This window comes from Terrapene carolina, unplaced genomic scaffold (assembly GCF_002925995.2).
Source record: "Terrapene carolina triunguis isolate 2854851 unplaced genomic scaffold, T_m_triunguis-2.0 Scaffold84, whole genome shotgun sequence".
Classification (NCBI taxonomy): domain Eukaryota; kingdom Metazoa; phylum Chordata; order Testudines; family Emydidae; genus Terrapene; species Terrapene triunguis.
In genome coordinates, this window is record NW_020664435.1 from 19,034,876 (window position 1) to 19,055,280 (window position 20,405).

At 41.8% G+C, this 20,405-nt stretch overlaps 1 protein-coding gene across 1 annotated transcript in view; it reads right to left on the reverse strand.

Annotated features, from left to right (window-relative positions):
• Nucleotides 1-10,048, reverse strand: part of LOC112120588 (ATP-dependent translocase ABCB1-like) — a 72,868-nt gene extending 62,820 nt beyond the window's left edge. The window contains exons 1-2 of the mRNA XM_026649414.1: nt 10,025-10,048; nt 8,495-8,554 (exon numbers count right to left, since the gene is read on the reverse strand). Of these exons, the coding sequence (XP_026505199.1) occupies nt 8,495-8,554; nt 10,025-10,048 (84 nt within the window). The remainder of the gene's footprint in view (nt 1-8,494; nt 8,555-10,024) is intronic.
• Nucleotides 10,049-20,405: the final 10,357 nt, after the last annotated feature.

A 20,405-nucleotide genomic window follows, 5' to 3' on the forward strand; every position in this document is an offset into this window, starting at 1 on the left:
GATATGAGTACTGTGGAAAGGGATCTATTCCAAAAACCAGAACATCACTCTGGGATATCCACTCTACTCTGCTCTGATTAGGTCTCAACTGTAGTAAAAATTGGAGAGAGTCCAGAGAAGGGGGGGAAAAATAAGGTCTAGAAAACGTGACCTCTGAGGTAAGTAGCATATTTTTACAAAAGCTGTTTCTTACAATTTATAGCTATAAATAACTGCTACAGATAGCACATTTCTACAGGTAGCAATTTCACATATATTATAGTGCAAGAAACTGCTACCTGTAGGCATTTGCTACATCGGGTAGCAGTTTACTACAATAGCAGTTTCTTATAATCCATTACTTATCGGTAACTGCTACCAGTAACACAGTCCTACCCAGAGCAGTTTAATACACTACACCTGTCTGGTCCCGGACAGGATCGGACCCGGTTACTTTCACCTCCGCCCCCCGCAGTGGCCACGATCCCTTTGCTTTCAATCCCAGCGGCCAGGGCTCCCTTGGTGCGTGTCACTCCGAGCTGCCACTGGCCATGGAGCGCGCAGCCCCCAGAGACGCGGCCCCGGTCCTGCCGGGGAAGGTGCCCCGCTGCCCGCGTGCGGCGGCCGGGGAGCGCCGCTGAGCCCCCGTGGGAGGAGAGCGAGTAGCGCGGAGGGGCTGGGCGAGGGGTTTGCTCGGACACGCCGCTGGCGCCAGAGCGGCTGGAGCTTCCCCATTGCTCAGCCCTGGGCCGACCCCAGGCGGCCTCCTGCCCGGGGTGGGGGGTGTGTGACTGTGGAGGCAGCTAGGTAAAGCCTGTCTCGGGGGATGGGAGAGATTCCTCAGCAGGAGACTGTCCCCGTCCCAGCGGTTCTGAGCCTCACCTGCCCGCTGCTCCCTGCGCTGCTCCCAGAGCGGGTGTGACTGCGGAGTGCCCACACCTGCCTTCACTCCCTCACCAAGGCAGACTCCCCGGTGTGGTGTGTCCCAGATGCTGCTCTTCCTAAACCTCAGTGCCCGCCTTACCCTGCCCCTTATAAACAGCCGGCTGCTTCCTGCCGCCCAGTTTTCAGCTACCTTGTTTCCCTTCCTCCACGTACCGAAGGATCAGGTTTCAAGGTAATGCTCTGGGGCCCCCTTTCCACATCTCCTATCAGGGACTCCTTCCCCACAGTTACCCCCCGCCCAAAACAAGAAAACCATTTCTGGTGAAGACATGCTGCTGTGTGGACCAGAAATGGGTAAAAGGACTAAAGCCTCCAATTGTGGTTCTTTCCTGCTTAAACGATTTTAAATGTCTCCTAAAAAGTTCAGAGAGTTGATTCAGAAAAACACCCCAAAGCTCAGATTCTTCACCACACTTGTAGGGACGTCCATCAGTTACTATGGGAAAACTTATGCATACTTTACAGTACCCTGTGGCTCCCCACCCCTTTCCACTGTGCAAAAACAAAATCCCATAATTATCTTCCCATCCATCTGGGTGCTGATATCATCCTCATCATGCTGGAATCTGAGTGCCCAAGGTTTTTGGAAAGTCAGGGAAACCAGTGGTAGTTTTGCCTGATTATGGTGTTCAGGCCTGGGCCCTGTGTGATGATTCCTCTTCATTCCCCTCCACAAGGTTCAGGGTAAAATGATATAATTCCCTTTGAAAGAAAAGGCAACGTTTCCCATTGCTTTCTTCACCCCCTCACCACTACCTTTTACTTTCCAGCTGGACTTCAATATTGCTCAAGACCCTACACCTGAAGTATATTTATTTCTAGGGCCCCACGCTCTCATTACCATTACTTTTTTTTATGCTAGGCATTGTACAAGACACATTGTGACAGGGATTGACTCTTCCTAAGAGTTTAACAACTCCTTGACTTCTGTAGCTCAGAAGTCTGTGTCTGTAGATTAGCAGGGGGGAAAGGTGAGAAGCACAAATACATGATTGTCCCACGCCCCAAACTGTGTTAATCCCAATGGAGTCAATGGAATTTTTGTCATTTCAGTGGGAACAGGAACAACTCCTGCATCCGCACTAGGAGCGTTTTGCAGGTCTAGTATACTGGTATAGCTTTACTGGCAAAGACTTTTCAAGAGTAGACCTGGCCATAGGTTTAGTTGTGCTCATGGTTGAGCTCAGATACCATAGCAATGAATGCCATATAAGAATATAAGCAGAATTAAATAGGAAAGATTCTGTGATATTAGGCTAAGACTTAACTTAATATTTGCTTTGTTTTTGATACTTAAATGGCAACTTAATCCCCGCCCCCTTTTTTTTTGCTTTTACACTCCCCCTTTGTGCTTTTTTTAGCATTACTAAAATTTTTAAATTTTTAATTGCATTAAGCTTTGTATTTTTGTTTTTAGCTTAGGAGGATTAGAATTAGCCTTATAAGTTAACTGGATATAACAATAATGCATGATTAGTATTGTGACAAAGTTCCTCCTCTACCTTGGTGGGTCCCGCACTTATTGGCGAATTTGCTCGCTTCACAGATTCACCCTGTGGGTCAGGAAACAGTCCAGAGACCTTCCCCTCTGGTAGAAGCTATAGTCCAGGTCAATTCCTCCTGTGTTTGGTCAGGAGTTGGGGGGAACCCGGGCCCACCCTCTACTCCAGGTTCCAGCCCAGGGCCCTGTGGACTACAGCTGTTTAGAGTGCCTCCTGGTACAGTTGCACGACACCTACAACTCCCTGGGCTACTTCCTCATGGCCTCCTCCCAACACCTTCTTTGTCCTCACCACCAGACCTTCCTCCTGATGTCTGATAACGCTTGTACTTCTCAGTCCTCCAGCAGTACGCCTACTCATTCTCAGCTTCTTGCACTCCTTTTGCTCCCAGGTACTCTCACACACTTCCACTCCCCCTGGCTGGGCTGGAGTGAGCCCTTTTATAGCATCAGAGGGGCCTTAATTAGAGTCAGGTGCTTAACTGCCTCACCTGACTCTTAGCAGGTTAATTGGAGTCAGGTGGTCTATTAGCCTGGAGCAGCCCCTGCTCTGGTCACTCAGGGAACAGAAAACTACTTATCCAGTGGCTAGTATATCTCCCTTCTGCTACTCTGTTGTTCCCAACTGCTCTGGGTCTATCACAGTATGAACATGAAAGGCATTTTTGTTATTACATTTATTACAACAACAACAACATATTTTTAGACTAAATAAAAGCAATACACCCATTAATGTTTTTATTGTAATAATATGCTGGGGTTGTTTTACTGTCTTAGTTATATAGCACATTACATTATAATTAGTACATAAAGTAAACACTTTATAGGCTGTATGAAAAGCGTGTTTTTTAATTTAGTATATATTTTGAAGCACATGGATTTGACCCTGCAAGTTAGAAATTTTTTGAACCTTTGGTAGGAGTAAGCGCAAATTTTGAAATTGGTTAGATATTAAAGTGGTTCAATTAAAAGAATTTGATACCTAAGGTTTGATTGTAGGACTTGTTTGCAGGCCAATAAATAATGTGATTTTTTTGCGGTTATGGTGAAATTTTTTAGATATTATGCTGAATTATTTAATTTTACATGCATTTTTTTTTATGGGCTTGGCAGGATTTGGTATGTGGGAGCCTACACCTCTCCTATCGGCCCATATGCTTGGAAGGAAGGAGCACTGCGAGTATTTGCACATTTATTTTGAAAAATTTTAAGTATGTTTTTATGGCCACAAATTAGATAGCATTTTTGAAGCACTAGTAAGGGCAGTGGGCCACGCTTGATGCTTGAGATTATTTTGAATGGCCATTAGTTGGTCATTTAGGAAATTTTGAATTTTTGAACATGCTAGATTTTATTGCAATTTTTTTTTGCCTTCGTGATTTTTAATATTATTTTTGTTAACAGCTTTTGGGTTATTAAACTAAGGGCAGAAATAACATGTAATTTACCAACTGTAGCTTGCACTTGGGTTAGCTGTCCTTTAGTAATAAGACCAGTGGCTTTTTTTAGTTGCTTTAATTTTTTATTATGTTGTTGGCCCTTAAGAATATTTCAAATTGCTGCTGCACTATTTGCATCATTTTATACATGGTTAGCTAAGCCTTTTTTTTTTTTTTTTTTTTAAGAGGAGACCTGGGCTTTTTGCTGTGCTAGCCAAATAGCAGCCCCTTTGAGCGATTTAGATACATGAAAGTGATTTGAAAGCTGGATAGGGGCAGGGTAAATATTACAGTTTTTAATGTGGCATTAATTATTGTTATTTGATATTTTAGTATATTTTGGGGGGGATAGAATTATATTATATTTATTGTTTAAATATTTTTAGGTACTTTTGAGAGGCATTAACATTAATAGCATAGGAAGGAGTATTTTGTAATATGGTACAGGTGAAATTATTAGTTACTGGGATTATTTTAGTACATGTACAATTTTTAGTAGCAGAACATACTCTTTGAGTATGAGTTTGATTATTTATTAATTGGGTAACCAAAACAATAAGGACTTTTTTTATATACTATACACTTTTTGTTTGGCCATTCTATTAACCCCATTATAAAACTTTAATTTTAAATTTTTGAAGCTTATTTGTAGTGATGTTATATATTTTTATTTGTTTTAATTAGGTTTTTTTTTCTATTTAATTGTTTGCTTATATGGGATATTTTGAACTTTAAAAATAATTTTTGTAAACAATATTTAAATAAATTACTAAAGTGTGAAGGCTTTGGCCATTGGGTTTTATTAGATATATGGCATTGTTTGTATTTGGATGTATTACAGGGGTAATAGTGTAATGGAGGAGATGGCGGGAGTAGTGGCAACAAGGTGCCTTTGGTATTTGTTATTTAAAATGTAATTAGGGAGGGCAATACATGCTGAAGGTACTTATTTAAAAACACAGGGCGCAGCCTGTAGAATAAACCCCAACATTTAATTAACACCACATTCCTAAGCATGGGTTTTACAAGGTTTTTTTTTTTGCCAGTGTATAATTTTTTTTTTATTAGGGTTAGTTAATAATAATTTTCGGAGTTAGGAATATTTGGACTTTGGCAATTTTAGCGGAGCGAGTATTTTTTTTTTTTTTTAAGCAATTGTGGCTTAGCATTATACAGGGGAGAGGTTACCACACATTACCCTGTAGTGCTTTGGTTTTTGTAGCAAATACTGAATTCAGGTTAGGTTTGTCAGTGGACAAGGGAGAGGTTACTAGCACATTACCTTGTTTTTCTCTTTTGCTGTTTAGGAGGAAAAGAAATACTAGAAGGAGAGACAGGCTGATTAATAGTAGAAGTGGAATTATTTTGAGGAGGAGGGGTTTTTTTTTGCAGTGAGAAACATGGGTCCAGACAGTTAGTTTTTGGCACTTTACAGAGGTGTTGGTAGTTAGCAGGACTTGGTAAGGGCCTTTTTAGCGTGGAGCCAAAGCAGTTTTTTGTTGGTGGACCTTTACATAGATCCAATTTTTTGGTTTTAAGGAGTGGCAGGGCTGCTAGGGTTTTTGGGTAGCGCTTTTTTTATTTCTGAGAAAAGAAACCTAACACATTTTATTAATGCTTGGCAGTGTTTTGCAGATTTTACAGCTGCTTGGGCATATTTAAGTCCCTTTTTTTTTTTTTTTTTTTTGTTAGCCAATTTTTAGCTGTGAGCAGCGTCTTTGAACAGGGCCAGCATTTTATTTTTGGACTAAGCTTGCTAGCTATGGTTTTTTTGTTTGGTTGGTTTTGGGGGGGAAGCTTTTTGTTTGTTTGGGGGGGGGCTGGCTTTTTTTAATTTATAGGAAATTTTTACTATGATGCATCGGGTTTTTTTCTCTCCCTTTTTCTTTTTTTAACCTGAGGGCATCATCACAACGCCTTTGTCCGGACTGAACACACTTGTGTGCTTTTTTGAGGGCGTTACCACAACCCCTCAACTCAATAGGTCTGACCTAAGCCACACATTGGCTTACCCTGGGGCAACAACACATTTCCCAGTCCCGCATACGCATATTACTGACCTTACATGGGGCAACCAATTCCCCAACACTGTTCTGCGTCTGATCTTGTTGCATAAACAAAAGGTCGCATGGCGTGAGCCCAAAGGGACAGACGGCCCCACGGTCAGTCCTCCTCCGACACCCCAGCAGAGATTTCAAAAGGTCTCTTGACGCCTGGGGTTCGAAGGGGAACGGTCCGTAGTAGTGGTCACTGCGTCAGCCGGGCGTAGCCATCCGAGTCACACGGCACCAAATATTGTGGAAGAAACAAACTTTACTTTTAGGTTGGAAGCAATAAAATTAGAGACAGCTTTATTTAGGACATGCAATTGCAAGGGAAGAACACAGCTGACAGAGAGCATCTTTGCCTTAGTTTTTTTAAAGTACAAGCAATATTACACAAGCATTTATACATTTTAGTGGCATGCATTAATTTAAAACATTTGCCGTTTGTTTATGTTATGTTTTGCTTTTTTTTAATTTTTGTTTTTAATTATTGCTATTTTAAGGCTGGGTCACACTGACTATTTTGCTGTTTTTATTTGCTTTTGATGTGAGCCCTGCTTTTACAGGCTCTGCAATATTAGGCTAAGACTTAGCTTAACAGATGCTTTGTTTTTGATACTTAAATGGCAACTTAAACCTTTTGTTTTGTTTTGTTTTTACACTGTTCCACAACACTATAGTTTACAATAGTGTCTCTTTAGTATTTTGGGCCATTACTGTAGAATACCGTAGACTGTTTTGTTTATGATTTAAGGAAGGTGTGCGCTTTGGAAGGAAGAATGCCATTTCCCTTTTTAGGTGTTCTATTTTATCAAACCACTCAATTTTAAAAATCATCTTTGGTTAGAAATAGACAATCTTCAGGCCCAAATGTCAGACTTTGAGGCCAGAAGCGACAAGCGGATCATCTAGTCTGACCTGCTGTATATCACAGGCCACCAACACCCAGGCATTAAACCCAACAACTGAAATTAGACCAAAGTATTAAATCCCTCAGGAGCTTAAACTGTCACAGGCAGAGAATAGGAGGCACGGAGGTGCACCAGGCATGGCAAGGAATTGAGTTCATAAGATATACCCTGATGATTCTAACACAAGAACTGCACCACATGCTGCAGAGGAAGGCAACCCCCTCCCACCCCCAGCTCACTGCCAATCTGACCTGGGGAAGATGCCTTCCCAACTCCACATATGGTGGTCAGTTAGACCCTGAGCATGTGAGCAAGAGCCAGCTGGCTAAGCACATCAGAAAATTCTCAGTAACACCTGAGAGCAGGGCCCACCTCATCCAGTGTCCCATCTCCAGCCATGGCCATCTCTGATGCTTTAGAGGAAGGAGATAAACACCAGAATACAATGCGGGGCTGGAGAAAATCCCTGCAGGTGACCAGCTGAAGCCCTTAAGCATGATATTTTAGGAACATAAAACATGAACCAGAAGGGATGCTCAGGGCTACGAAGCCAGCTCCCCTAACCAACCACATCAAACAATCCCACTCATAAATTTGTCCAGCTCTCTCTTAAAATTAAGTTGCTTGTCCCAGAAACTCCTATTGTGAGGCTGTTCCAGAACTTCACTGTATTTGATTGCCCTTCCAAGAGGCAGCTGCTAATGGGAAGGTCCTAATCACTACAGTGCAGCATCAGTCAAGTTGAGTTAACTAGCATCAGCCCTAACTGGCTAGACTGGAGAGTGGTATCTGCTTAAAGGAAATACTGGTTACAGCTGGACTATACCCACTATAGCATTCATAAAAAACAAGCTACACTTTGTTTTCCTGAAGTGATTGAGCTGAAAATACCCCAATGTGTGGCAACTCTCACATTAATATATCTGCATGTGGCAATGGTAATATAATAGATACCGTTTTCGGCTTACCACCCCCACCCCTGATATAGTAGTCAAATACCATGAAGATAGAATTCCTATCTTGGGTGCCTCTCCCAGCAGTACCCAGACCTGGTTGGTGTTGGACAACTGTTACAGAGTTAAGAGTTTGGTGGCTAAATCCTTCCTTCAGTTACAACCATGCTACCCGGGTGGGGTTAGAGTTGTGTAACTGAGGGCAAAATTTAGCCCATTGTACCAATTCTAGTTGTTCGTGAAAGCTACTACATTTTAAATAGAGACATAATTAGTACTCAATCACCACCACAACCAACAAAAAATCTTTCTGCTCCAATATTTGTTAAAAATCAGGAGCTGGGGTGGAAACTGATGTCACAACACTCTGAAGTTTCCTAGGTCACCTCCACAATCCCAGCATTCCCCACTATCACACGCACCTTCCCTAGTTCTAGGGCATTATTGTGAAACATAAAACACAACATTTATTATGACATTTATAGTCTGGAGGTAGCACCTCAAGGCCCTAACACAGCCAATTCTTATTAACTAAGCTAAAATTTATTAAAAAACTAAAGAGAGAGTATGGTTAAAAGATCAATATACATACAGGCATGAATTCAATTCATTGAGGTGCAGATTCATAGCAGAGATGGTGAGCTTTGTAGTTGCAAAGAGTTCTTTCAGAAATAGTTCATAGGTTATAGTCCGATGTCCAAATATCATATTCAGGGCGTACCCGCATAACTGGGATCTTGGTCTTGCGACTCAAAATTCTCCTGATGAAGTCCAAGTAGATCTGAAATGACAGAATCAAGATCCAAAGATCTTTTATACAATTTCATGTCTTTTGACAAATTGGAGTTCCTCAGGGAACAAAAGGTAATTAGGATGACTTTGAAGGAGGTCCATCACTGGTAATTAGCTATACGAATTAACATAAGGCCATTTGCTTGTTCCTCCTCCATTCACAGTACATTTCAAAGAGAGATGAATACCAAGATATCCCATGTTTACAATTCATTTAAATGATAGGATGTTCTTTTGACCTCTGAATTATCAGAATACAGCATAGACAGGGACTGTTGATTACATTGTCAACCCTACTCATACATATGTAAACACACAAAAACACAAACATTATCTCCCCACATGTATTTTGAGGGTTATTTATTTTGCAGGATATTTAACCACTTCTAGCCGTGCATCACAGCACCTATATCCCCACCCCAGAGAAAAAAGTGTTCCAATTTTTCACACTTGTTATCTGGTTACACTAGCTTTAAGTCCCTTTCATCCAGGGGGATCCCAGTATAAAATCCAAGCGTGTTTCAGATGTCCTTATGTGCATCATGAATCTCACAATCATGTCACTGAATCAAATTGCTGCCTTGCCAAAAGTGGCAAGAATGGAATGGATTTCTATTTTCTGTGAGGATGTATACGGGCATTGACTTTCAGTCAATGTCTAATATTTAATCTAGATAGGGGAATGGCAGAATAAGAGGCTAAAAATAATAGTACTTGGCATTTACAGAACACCTTTCATCAGAGGCTCTCATACTGTTCAAATACAAGAGTGGTAAATTTAACTCAAACATACCTAAGAAACCCAAAGGAAATGTAAAAATAAGTTCACTATCTTGGTAATCCTTATGGGTACTTACTGGCTGTGTTATTCTCTTTGGAGGACAAATGCCTGGGAGGTCGCCTGGCGTGGGGAATCTGCGGGGCGACGGGAGATGAGAGCACGGGTCTGTGATCAGGGCCGAACGACAAACAAAGTTACAGAGCCCAGCCCCTGGTGAAGGCAGGGCAGCAAACAGTCTCTGGCTCAGGCCTGCACTCAGGCTGTGCAGCAAAACAGTCGAGCCTCCTAACTGTAGCGGAGGGCCAACAAGCACAGGCTTCTTGCCTAAGAGAGGGGGAGACTGCCACCCACGGATTGGGGTGGCAGGGGGGACGCAGGCCCATCCACTCCCCTGCGTCCCAGCAGAGCCCTAGCAGTGCCACAGCGGTCTGCCAATGGGTCAGCGGGGATCCTGAGCGCACCACACTGACTCACTTGCTGATAGGGTGACCAGACAGCAAATGTGAAAAATCGGGACGAGGGTGGGGGGTAATAGGAACCTATATAAGAAAAAGACCCAAAAATCGTGACTGTCCCTATAAAATCGGGACATCTGGTCACCCTACTTGCTGACAGTGTTGCAGCCAGACAGGGATCGGCTACCTTTGGGCCACTTCTTAACTCTCCCTCAGGGTGTACCTGGCTCTGTAGAGGGTTGTCCATGTTGTCGGGGAAGAGGGCCTCTGTCAGGGCTTGCAGCTCCTCCGTGTTTGGGTCTCTAAATGGCCCTGGCCACTCCGCAGATTCCTCAGGGTCTGTGGCAGCCTCCCAGCTCGGGAGCTTGCAGGAAGCCTCTGGCGCCTCCGGCAGCTGGGCCCCAACTGAGTTTTCCGGCCCGACTTTTGTACTTCCTGTCCCGCCCACTGACTTCCGGCTGGAGGGTTGAGCGTGGTGTGGCTCTGCCCACCAGGGTTCAGTGAGGGGCCCCTCCCCCTCCGGGTCTGTGGGCAGCCAATCCGCCTCACTACAGTCGGTCAGTTGAAAGTGATATGTTTTTGTTTTAGGATATAAATGGTGCAAGACTTCCACTTCAGAAAATTCTTTGTAAATCTAATAACAGCTGTATTTGCACTGCCAAAGACCTCCTGCAGAGACTGAATAATTTGTGAAAAATTAAGAACCTCAGCAAAAAGGAATAGATCTTCAAATTTTGAACAGTGCTTCAGAAGAACTGCAAAATTAAAACCAGAATTTATCTAGTTCCTTGGAATTAGTAGCAAGCAATACTCCTGCTTCTGACAAAATGAGATCATCTGAAAGCAAATGGAAGGAGTTATGTGAGGAAGCTGAACACATAGCCAAGGAACCTGAAATTGCCTTTGCCCTCAGGCAGTACCAAAAGTTGACCTCAGCACTGCAAACCAGCAAGGCCACAAAGAACAAACAAAATATACTCCAAGCTGGCACAGCTCTTTGTTTCTTGCACACAGGATCAGTTGTCTGCATATGATGTTCTGAAGAGCAGTCAACAATATATAAAAACCGGTTTCTACTATCCTGTGCTGGATGAATTCTTGCTAAGCTTGTCAGATGATTCACCTCTAACGCTAGTTAGCTGTCTGATTTTTTTACATTTTATCCTTCAAAAAGATCCATGAGTTTATAGGGGCTTAAGTAGCTCCTGGGCCCTTGCTCAAAGTTGGGCTCCCCCCAAAATCTGAAATGTCACCCCTACAGCAGATTGCCACTTCAGTAAAGATTGCTTAGAATGGAGTTAATAATGCTGACACTGACACGGTCTGTAAAGCTGTATTCTAGTCTAAAATCCGGAATATTGATAAAATACATGTTCTGAAAAAGAACTAATTTGACAACAGTTAACCACATATGAACAAAAAGACTATACTTCCACTACAGTCAATTCAATTTTTAATCTTAATAGAATAAAATCACTTTTATTCCAGAATATTACTGCACATCCAAAATGGAGTAACTATTCCAGAATAAGGTGATTTTTATTCTGGAATGCAGTGTTCACGTAGGGAACTGTTCCGGAATAGCTATCACAGAACAGCTTATTCCCATCAATTACTCCACGCTGACAAACAAGCCCTAAGGCAAACTGAGTACAGGTTGCACAAACAGGTGCTTAATGATCATCCTTGAAATAATAACACATGATGCACTTGCACTTCCCTCTGTGGTGTATGTTTCCTATAATATCAATATTATTATTGTAAATGACGGTGAATGAGACCATTGACTGTGGTATTTAAAAAATAAAATAGAAGTGGGTAGAGACCTTAGAAGTCATTCTTGAAAGTTTGGGTTTTTCTTTGAATGAATCAGCCCCAAAATAATACAGTATGTTGAAAGTCCCAAATAGAAAGAATAAGAGGAGCATTCACAAAATCTCATTGAAAAATAGGTCAGGACTGTATTATTCTTAGTTATTGTGGATTCTACCTTACACCCAATAAGGGAGGCACAATTGGGACCAAAATACTTATGTCTTTCATTGTTACATATCCAGGTCCATTTCTACTGCAGTGTCCCAGAATTCAACATTCAAAGACATCACAGCTACCAGTACTTCTAAGGCTGTGAAAGAATGGATCCACCTTGCAGGTGTTAAGGTAAGATGAAGGTTTTTAAAAATATATTTTTAAAACCTATTATTTGCATCTGGATATTTTTCTTCATATGTCAAAACATGTTTTAAAAATCTGACACTGGTGTACAGCAGAGAGTAGCAGCTCTAAAAGTGTGGTGACTGTCTATTTGCACTCTACAATTTGCAAGGTGAATTGACATTCGGAGAAGTCACTTGGTTTATTCAGTCAGTGGTCCCACGCATTCAAAGAGATTATTAAAAATTCCCAAACCTGTTAAACATTTGTTAATTTTACTGTTTTGTTGGTTTGTTATAAACTTAATTTTAAGAACAAGGAATTTAACTATAAGGGGTCTGACTCAGCTCCCATTGAAATCTATGTTGAAACTCCATTGCTGAAAGATCAGTCCTTTAGGCTTGGTCTATAAAGCCACTTATGTCGACCTAACTAGGTTAGTGTCTACACTACAGCCTTGCTCCCGCTGATGTAAGTTCCCTACTACACCAACACAATAACTCCACCTCCAGGAGAGGCATAGGGCTTATGTTGTTGTAGTTAGGGCAAGGCAGTGTCTGTGTAGACACTGCTCCTTATGTCAACTGTTGGCTGTCAGTCTTGTCAATTTCATAGTTCCTCTGGAGCCATGAAATTGACAAGAAAGTCAGCTCCTGGCCCCCCAGCTGGGCGGCTGGTCTCTGCTTCAAGTCAGGCTGCCACCCAGGGTCCCAGTTGGGCTGCCACCCAGGCTCCCCACTGGAGCCCTGCTGCCCCGTGAGGTCCTGGCTCCCTGTTCCCCGCTGGGAGCATGGTAACCAGACTCTGGGTGTGGATCTCCCTGCCAGAGGTGAGAAGCCCGGGCTCTCAGCCCCCCACAATGCCCCTCTTCAGTCGGTGGAAGCGCTCCTGGTGAGGAGATGCACCTTTGACAGAAGGAAGGTAGTGTGGACATAAGCCACCACAGTAATTATTGCAGTGGTTGTAAGTCAACCTAACATAGGTCTGCTTAAGATTGTAGTGTAGACAGGCCTTTAGTTTCATGGGTAAAGCTTAACTTACCCTGCTATGACCATTTATTGCTGGAGTCTACAAACAACAGATGTTTTTATGTATTGTGCCTATGATGTCCTGTAATAACTAACCACAAAAGGATATAGGTGGAGAAGAGAGATCCTTAACTCTGAATTTCCCTGATTTTTTTTGTTGGTTTGGATCACAGTGTTAAAGGGAATCACCAGTGTTTTTCTATCAAATCCCATGTAGATATTTAGAAAGAAAGCCATAAAAATAAAAAGTAATGTTCAAACTTGTTGTCTGCTTCAACATTAATTTCAATGGGAAAATCATTCTATTTTGAACATTGTTTTCAGGTAAGTTTCAAAATGTATTTAAAAGTGGGGGGGGGTTTTTTGGTCGTTAAATTATTTTTTTCTTTATATTTGAAATGACACTTCCTTTTCATAGCGAATGTACAATAACATTTTCAAAAATATTGTAACCAGGTGTAATCCAATATGCAGCATAATCCACAAATTCATTCAATAATAATTAGAACTTATTTTTTTTGACTGCAAAATTTATCCCCAAAATTGCAATATACTTGTTATAAAAGTAGCTTCCTAGCATGAAATATTTAAACCCCTTAATACAGATTTGAATAGAACACGATCTTACAGACTACATGGTGATATAACATTAATATCAACCAGACACGTGTCCATACATTCAACTAAACTAAACTGAGTCCTCCCTACAGAAACCAGGACTGTTCATGTGAGAGACAAGTCAAATTTGAACAATGTTAATGTTTAATATAATATGTCTTTAGTATTCTATAAATACATTAGGAGTAAGAGGAACACAAAGGAAAGTGTAGATCCACTGCTTAGCAGGGAAGGAGAGTTAATAAGAGATGACATCAAGAAGGCTTGAGGAGTTTAATGCCTGTTTTGTTTCAGTCTTCACTAAAAAGGGTAATTGTGACCAGAGGCTTAGCACAATTAATATTAACAACCTGGGGATGGAACGCAAGCCGGAATAGTGAAAGAACAGGTTAAAGAATATTTAAAGAGGTTAGATGTATTCAAGTCAGCAGGGCCTGATGAAATTCACCCTAGGATATACTTAAGGGACTAATTGAAGCAATCTAGGAACCCTGAGCAATGTCTTCAAGAACTCATGGACGATGGGTGAGTTCCCAGAGGGCTGGAGAGAGCAAACCTAGTACCTATCTCTAAAAGGGGAACAAAGAGGACCTGGAGAATTACAGATCAGTGACCCTAACTTTGATAGCTAGAAAAATACTGCAACAAAGTATTTAACAAACACTTTGTAAGCACCTGGAAGATAATAGGGTGATAAGTAATAGTCTGCATGGATTTGCTAAGAGAACAATCATATCAGGCCAACCTACTTTTCTTTTTTGACAAGATTACTGGCCTACTGAATAGGGATGAAGCAATAAATATAATTTATCTTGATTATAGTAAGGCTTTTGACACTGTCCCATATGACAGTCTCATAAGCAAACTAGGGAAATGTGGGCTATATGACATTACTAGAAGGCAGGTGCAGAACTGATTGAAAAACCAAACTCAACAAGTAATTATCAATGGTTCACAGTCAAAGTGAGAGGATCTGTCTAACACATGAGAGGATTTATCTGTACTGGGGTCAGTACAATTCAACATTTTAGATAACTACATGGATAATGGAATGGAGAGTATGCTTATAACACTTGTGAATGACACCAAGCTGAGAAGGGTTGCAAGCACTTTGAAGGACAAGATAAGAATTCAAAACGACCTTGACAAATTGGAGAACAGGTCTGAAATCAACAAGATGAAATTCAATAGACAAGTGGAAAGTCACTTACGAAGGAAAAATCAAGTACACAACTCCACAATGTAAAGGCAGCCATACTACAGAAAAGGATCTGAGAGTTATAGTGGATCACAAATTGAATATGAGCCAACAATGCCTTGCAGTTAGGAAAAAGGCTAACCCCATTCTAGGGTGTATTAGCAAGAATGTCATATGTAAGACATACTTCCTCTCTACGTGGCTTTGATGAGGCCTCAGCTGGAGAATAGTGTCCAGGCATGAGTGCTACACTGTACGAAATATGTGCACAAATCGGAGAGAGTTCTGTCACCAGAGGAGGGCAACAAAAATAATAAAAGGTTTAGGAGACCTGACCCTGAATGTTAAATGTTAAAAAATTGAGTTTATTTACTCTTGAGAAAAGAAGACTGAGGTGGGAAATGGTAATAGTTTTCAGATATAGTAAAGACTGTTATAAAGAGGATGGTGATCAGTTGTTCTCCATGTCCACTGAAGGTAGAACAAGAAGTAACAGGCTTAATCTGCAGCAAGGGAGATTTAGGTTAGATATTAGGACAAACTTTCTAACTATAAGGATAGTTAAATATTGGAATTGGTTACCGAGGGAGGTTGTCGAATCCCTGCCATTGGAGGTTTTTAAGAACAGGTTGGACTAACACCTGTCAGGGATGGTCTAGATCAGGGGTCTCAAACACGTGGCCCGCGGGGCTCTTGCATGTGGCCCGCCAAGCTCCCTGCGCCCTCCCCCCCGCCCCTCTGCGTACCCATGGGATATCAATAGACATGTTACTCTGTTTCAAATCTCAGGTGACAACTGGAAGCAGCAGTTGGTGATCAGCTGCACAGGCGCCAACTTTCTTTGGCGCCGGTGGGTGCTCACACCTCCCTGCCCCCAGCCCCACCCTGACTCTGCCCCCTCCCTAACCCTAATGGACCCCTCCCCAAATCCCTACTCTGGCCCCGCCTCTTCCCTGAGTGTGCTGTGTTCCTCCTCCTCCCCCCTCCCTCCCAACGCTTGTCGCGCGAAACAGCTGTTTTGCAGCGCAAGTGCTGGGAGGGAGGGGGGAAAAGCAGGACGTGGCGGCGCACTCAGGGGAGGAGGTGGAGCGGAGGCGGAGATGAGCTGGTGGGGGGGGGGCGGGTTGGGGAGCTGCCGGTGGGTGGCTGTGACTACTAGAGACTACGGATGGTTATTGACTAGGAACTCTACCTGGAACTTAGAAGACCTGGGTTCAAGTCCATGCTCTGTTACAGACTTCCTGTGTGATCTTGGGCAAGGCACTTGTCCTCTCTGAGTCTCAGGTCCCCACTTATAAAATGCAGATAATAACACTTCCCTACCTCACAGAGGTTGTACGCTAAGCGCTGCAGTATTTACACACTGATGTAATAACCTTTGAACAAAGTATGTCTTGTGAGATATCATTTGAAAACTAATTAATCCTGATCATTAACATTCTTGTGTGATGTATGTATGCAATGTGTATTAAGAGTTATGAATATATGCTGGAATTATTATTAAAGTGTGTCAGGGGAGTTTACAACAAGACAGCAGAGGGAGGAGATGGCAGGAAACAGAACAATTTGCATTTCAGCAAACACAATTGAGGGAAGAAAGAGCATGTACCTCCATATTGCCTTCCTCACAACTTGAACAAACTTCACTTTGAGGGGTAACCTTCAGAAGAATCTATTTTAAAGGTTTGTGTGTGTATAAACATAGGCAGTTGAACCTCAAGTAATAAGCAATTGAATCAATGGATTGTAAAAAATATTACTGTATTATAAGAGTGTGTAGACCAAGGTCTTTTCTGAAAGCTAATGACACACTAGTGATAATATCATTATGAAATGTGTGTATTACCACTATGTGAGGACATATGGATTCTTAATGATGTTATGTTTTAAATTCTGCAGGCAAACAGGGAGAAACAGTTTCCCTCCCATACAGGAGAGGAGGCAACTATTTACCTGTCTCCTGTGTAAATTAAGCATTCTGGAATCAAAACAATGGAAACTCCAGTTACATATAGGGGGCTGGGAAGCCCATAGGAAGCAAGGAAAAACATGAGGTCATCCTGCCTCTTGAAACAAACTCATTGAACTTTGGAAGATATGAGCATCGATAGAAGGCTTCTTTGGCATCCATCACTAGACATACAAGGGAACCGAGCTCTTGCAAGCTAAGAAAGATGGGTCCTTCAACCAAGGGTGGGGAGGGAGTGAAGTCTTTGGAACTGAATATAGATCAGAAACCTTCTTTGGTAAAGATCTTTCAGCCTAAGAAGACAAGGAAAGCCAGCACCTTGTACTTTTGTGGAAGGTCCTGACTGAAGGAATGTCAGCCATGGCTGGGAAGAAGAATGAGAAACCGTCTTGAACAAAGCCTGTAACTTGCTAGATTAAGGTTTAGACTTTTAGAAGCATGTTTTCACTTTGATTTGCTGGTAACGATTTCTAACTTTATTCCTTTTAGTTGGCATCACTTAACCTATGTCCTATTGTTAATAAAATTTGTTCTATTTTTATTATAAACCAACTCCATGGTGTGTTAACTGGAGTAAGTACACCCTTCCCTTTAAAGTTAATAGGCTGTGATATGCTTTTGAGTCTTTAGAGGAACAAATGGACCTTTTTATTTCTCTGAATTCTCCAGGAGAGGTCTGGATAATAGAGAACACACTATTTGGGGAAAATTCCGGACCAGGAGTGTGTTGCGGTCATCTTTCTGGTTGTAACCAAGGCTGCTGGGAGTCTGAGTGGGGCTGTGGTGTAGTAGACAGGTTGCTGGGGTCAGAGCTGCTGAGTTAGGGTTGCCTAGCGCACACACACTTCAGGGTGTGACCTGCATGCTTGTAGGCTGGTTGTGAGCATCCCAAGATGGGATCTAAGTAGAAAAGCATTGTAAGGTACCCAGGGTTGTAGACCCATGGTGACAACCTCTCTCTCATAAGCATACCACCCCCAGATTCCACTCAGAGGTGTTGTGAAGATAAATACATTAAAGTTTGTGAAGCAATCAGGTACTGTGGTAATGTGGGTCCTGTAAGTATCTTAGACTAGATAGACTATTGTGATTAATAATGTAAAATAACTTGCCTCTACGGCTACCTTGTACTTCCCTGTTTGTCTATTTAGTCATCTGGTGTATATTGTCAGACTGCGCTCTCTGGGGCAGGGCCTCTCTGTGTTATTTGTTAGTACAATGGAGCCCTCATCCCTCACGGAGGTCCATAGTCTTTACCATATAGAAATAGTAAATAATAACAGGAACCAATTAAAATTTTTCTAGTAGGTCATTGGACTACAGGACTCTATACATGGCTCATTTGATGGGGTTAATTTAGCCTCGGCTCTCCAGTGAGGTAGCAATACTTTTTGGATGGGGAAACTGAAGCACAGAGATTAATGGCTTGCCAAGGAAGTCAGTGGTGGAAAATGAAATTGAACGTAGATCTCCTGTTTATCAGTCCTGCAGTCACAAGGCTATCTGTCCTTCCTGCCATTCATATCAGTAAGCATTTGGTATATTATGCCTGGAATAGACAGTGAGAGATTGGGGTGTGAGGCTCCTCCCATTATAAGGTCCTGCCCTGTACATGTTCCTATTAAAGTCAATGGCAATTTGAGGTATGCAGGGAATGCATATTTAGGATGATAAAGATGCACAGTTTGACCATTGTATAATATGAGCTTTGCTATTAAATCTCACAAGATCTCTGGTTAGTGTTACACTTCCCAAAAAAAGTTACAGTTAAAATTCAGATGTTGAAACTGTTCATAACACAGGCCCAGTGGAACTGAACTGAAAGGAGGCGACACATCATGCTTTCCACCCCATCAACTGCCATGTATAGACTCCAGTAGTTCAATGACCTACTAGACTCAGATGGAGACGATTGGAGATGCTAAGATAAGAGAAACTTCCTTATTGTTCTTAGCTTTTGGATTTTGTGAGCATTACACAACATAGCAGTAGTCCCTTCCTCTCCTTCACTCAGCTTTTTTTTTAAATGTCTCCCTAACATTGACTTTATATGACATGCAGCACAGTTTTTCAGTGTCCTTTTGGTGTGTCAGATATACTGTCCTCGGCTTTATGAAAACTACCTTATCTTACCAACCACTTCCAGAAATCAAAAGCACTATCTGAATTTCTTTCAAATGTTGCCTTGAATATTTATAGGTTCATGTTAAATGTTTTCAGCAGATAAAAAACCCATCCACTGGGAATGGGTGGGTTGAAGGACCCACCTTCTTTGCTTGCAAGAGCTCAGTTCCCTTGTGTGTCTAGTGATGGATGCCAAAGATGGTTTCTGTGTATGCTCATACCTTCCAAAGTTCAATGGGAAGGGGGATAGCTCAGTGGTTTGAGCACTGGCCTGCTAAACCCAGGGTTGTGGGCTCAATCCTTGAGGGGGCCCTTTAGGGCTCTAGGGCAAAAATCTGTCTGGGGCTTTGAGCAGGGGGTTAGACTAGATGATCTCCTGAGGTCCCGTCCAACCCGGATGTTCTATGAACCTATACCTGGAGGTAAGGCAGTAGAACAGAGATTGCATGGGGAAGTGGCTGGCCTCTGTACTCAGAATAAACATCCACACAACAGAGGTTTGGCCATATGGATAAGAGGACGGCTTTATAATAATGCAGAAGGTGATATAGCAAACCAGGAGCACAAGATCATTAACACCTGGTGAATAAGGTAGAGGTTGATCCTCATAGCTGAGTAAAGTAACAAAGTTGGAGAATCTATACATTCTATTAGATCTTTTGTGTGTGGACATATACTAATAGAAAATGTAACATGAGCCCTCCTTACACCATCTTGAACTTCTTGTTATTACTTAGTTTACAAATCAAAATATTTCTCTTCCCCACTGGCAGCATCCTAACATTTTTACTAACTGATGTAATTTCACCCAAACAATTTCTATAATTTCATGATAAGGGCCAACACCATGTGCTAGGCATTTTAGAAATTTAGCCTGAGAAATTGATCTGGGCAATTTCCAGTGGAGGAATGTGGAAACCTTAAGGGGTGGGGAAACCAAGATTTTTTATTTCAAATTTTGGAAAATGGTCTGATTTCTTAAACAAAAACCCTCCAAAATAACTGGAATTCTGGCTTTTCCACCTAATCAAAACCAGAATCTATTTTCTAAGCAAAACATGAACATTTCTGGACATTCAAAATTTATTTCAGACTGTAAAATCAGTTGGCATGGAAATTGGAACATTTCTAACCTCTCAGATTTCCCTGTGAAAATATCTCTTTTGTGGAAAAAAATTAAGTTACTGTCTCACAAAATGACCTAGAACAAAATAATATGAAATTTTACACAAGAACCCTCATATCTTTCTTTAGTATCTAGTTGCTATAAGGACAAGATTTATTATTTTTAAATCTGCTTTATCAAAGTCTCTCTCTACTCCTCTCCCTGAAGCACTGATGCCCAGAAATGGTGGATCCAGGATACCTCCACTGAACCTTTGTCTCCTACTCTTTTAATTTGCTGTTTCCTATTGTCACTCCACTCTATCTGCCAAAGTTTCCATCTGCTTTGGAAGTACAGCACTTGGAATTTTTTCCCATTGATGTGATATTTCAGTGAGACTTTTCCAAG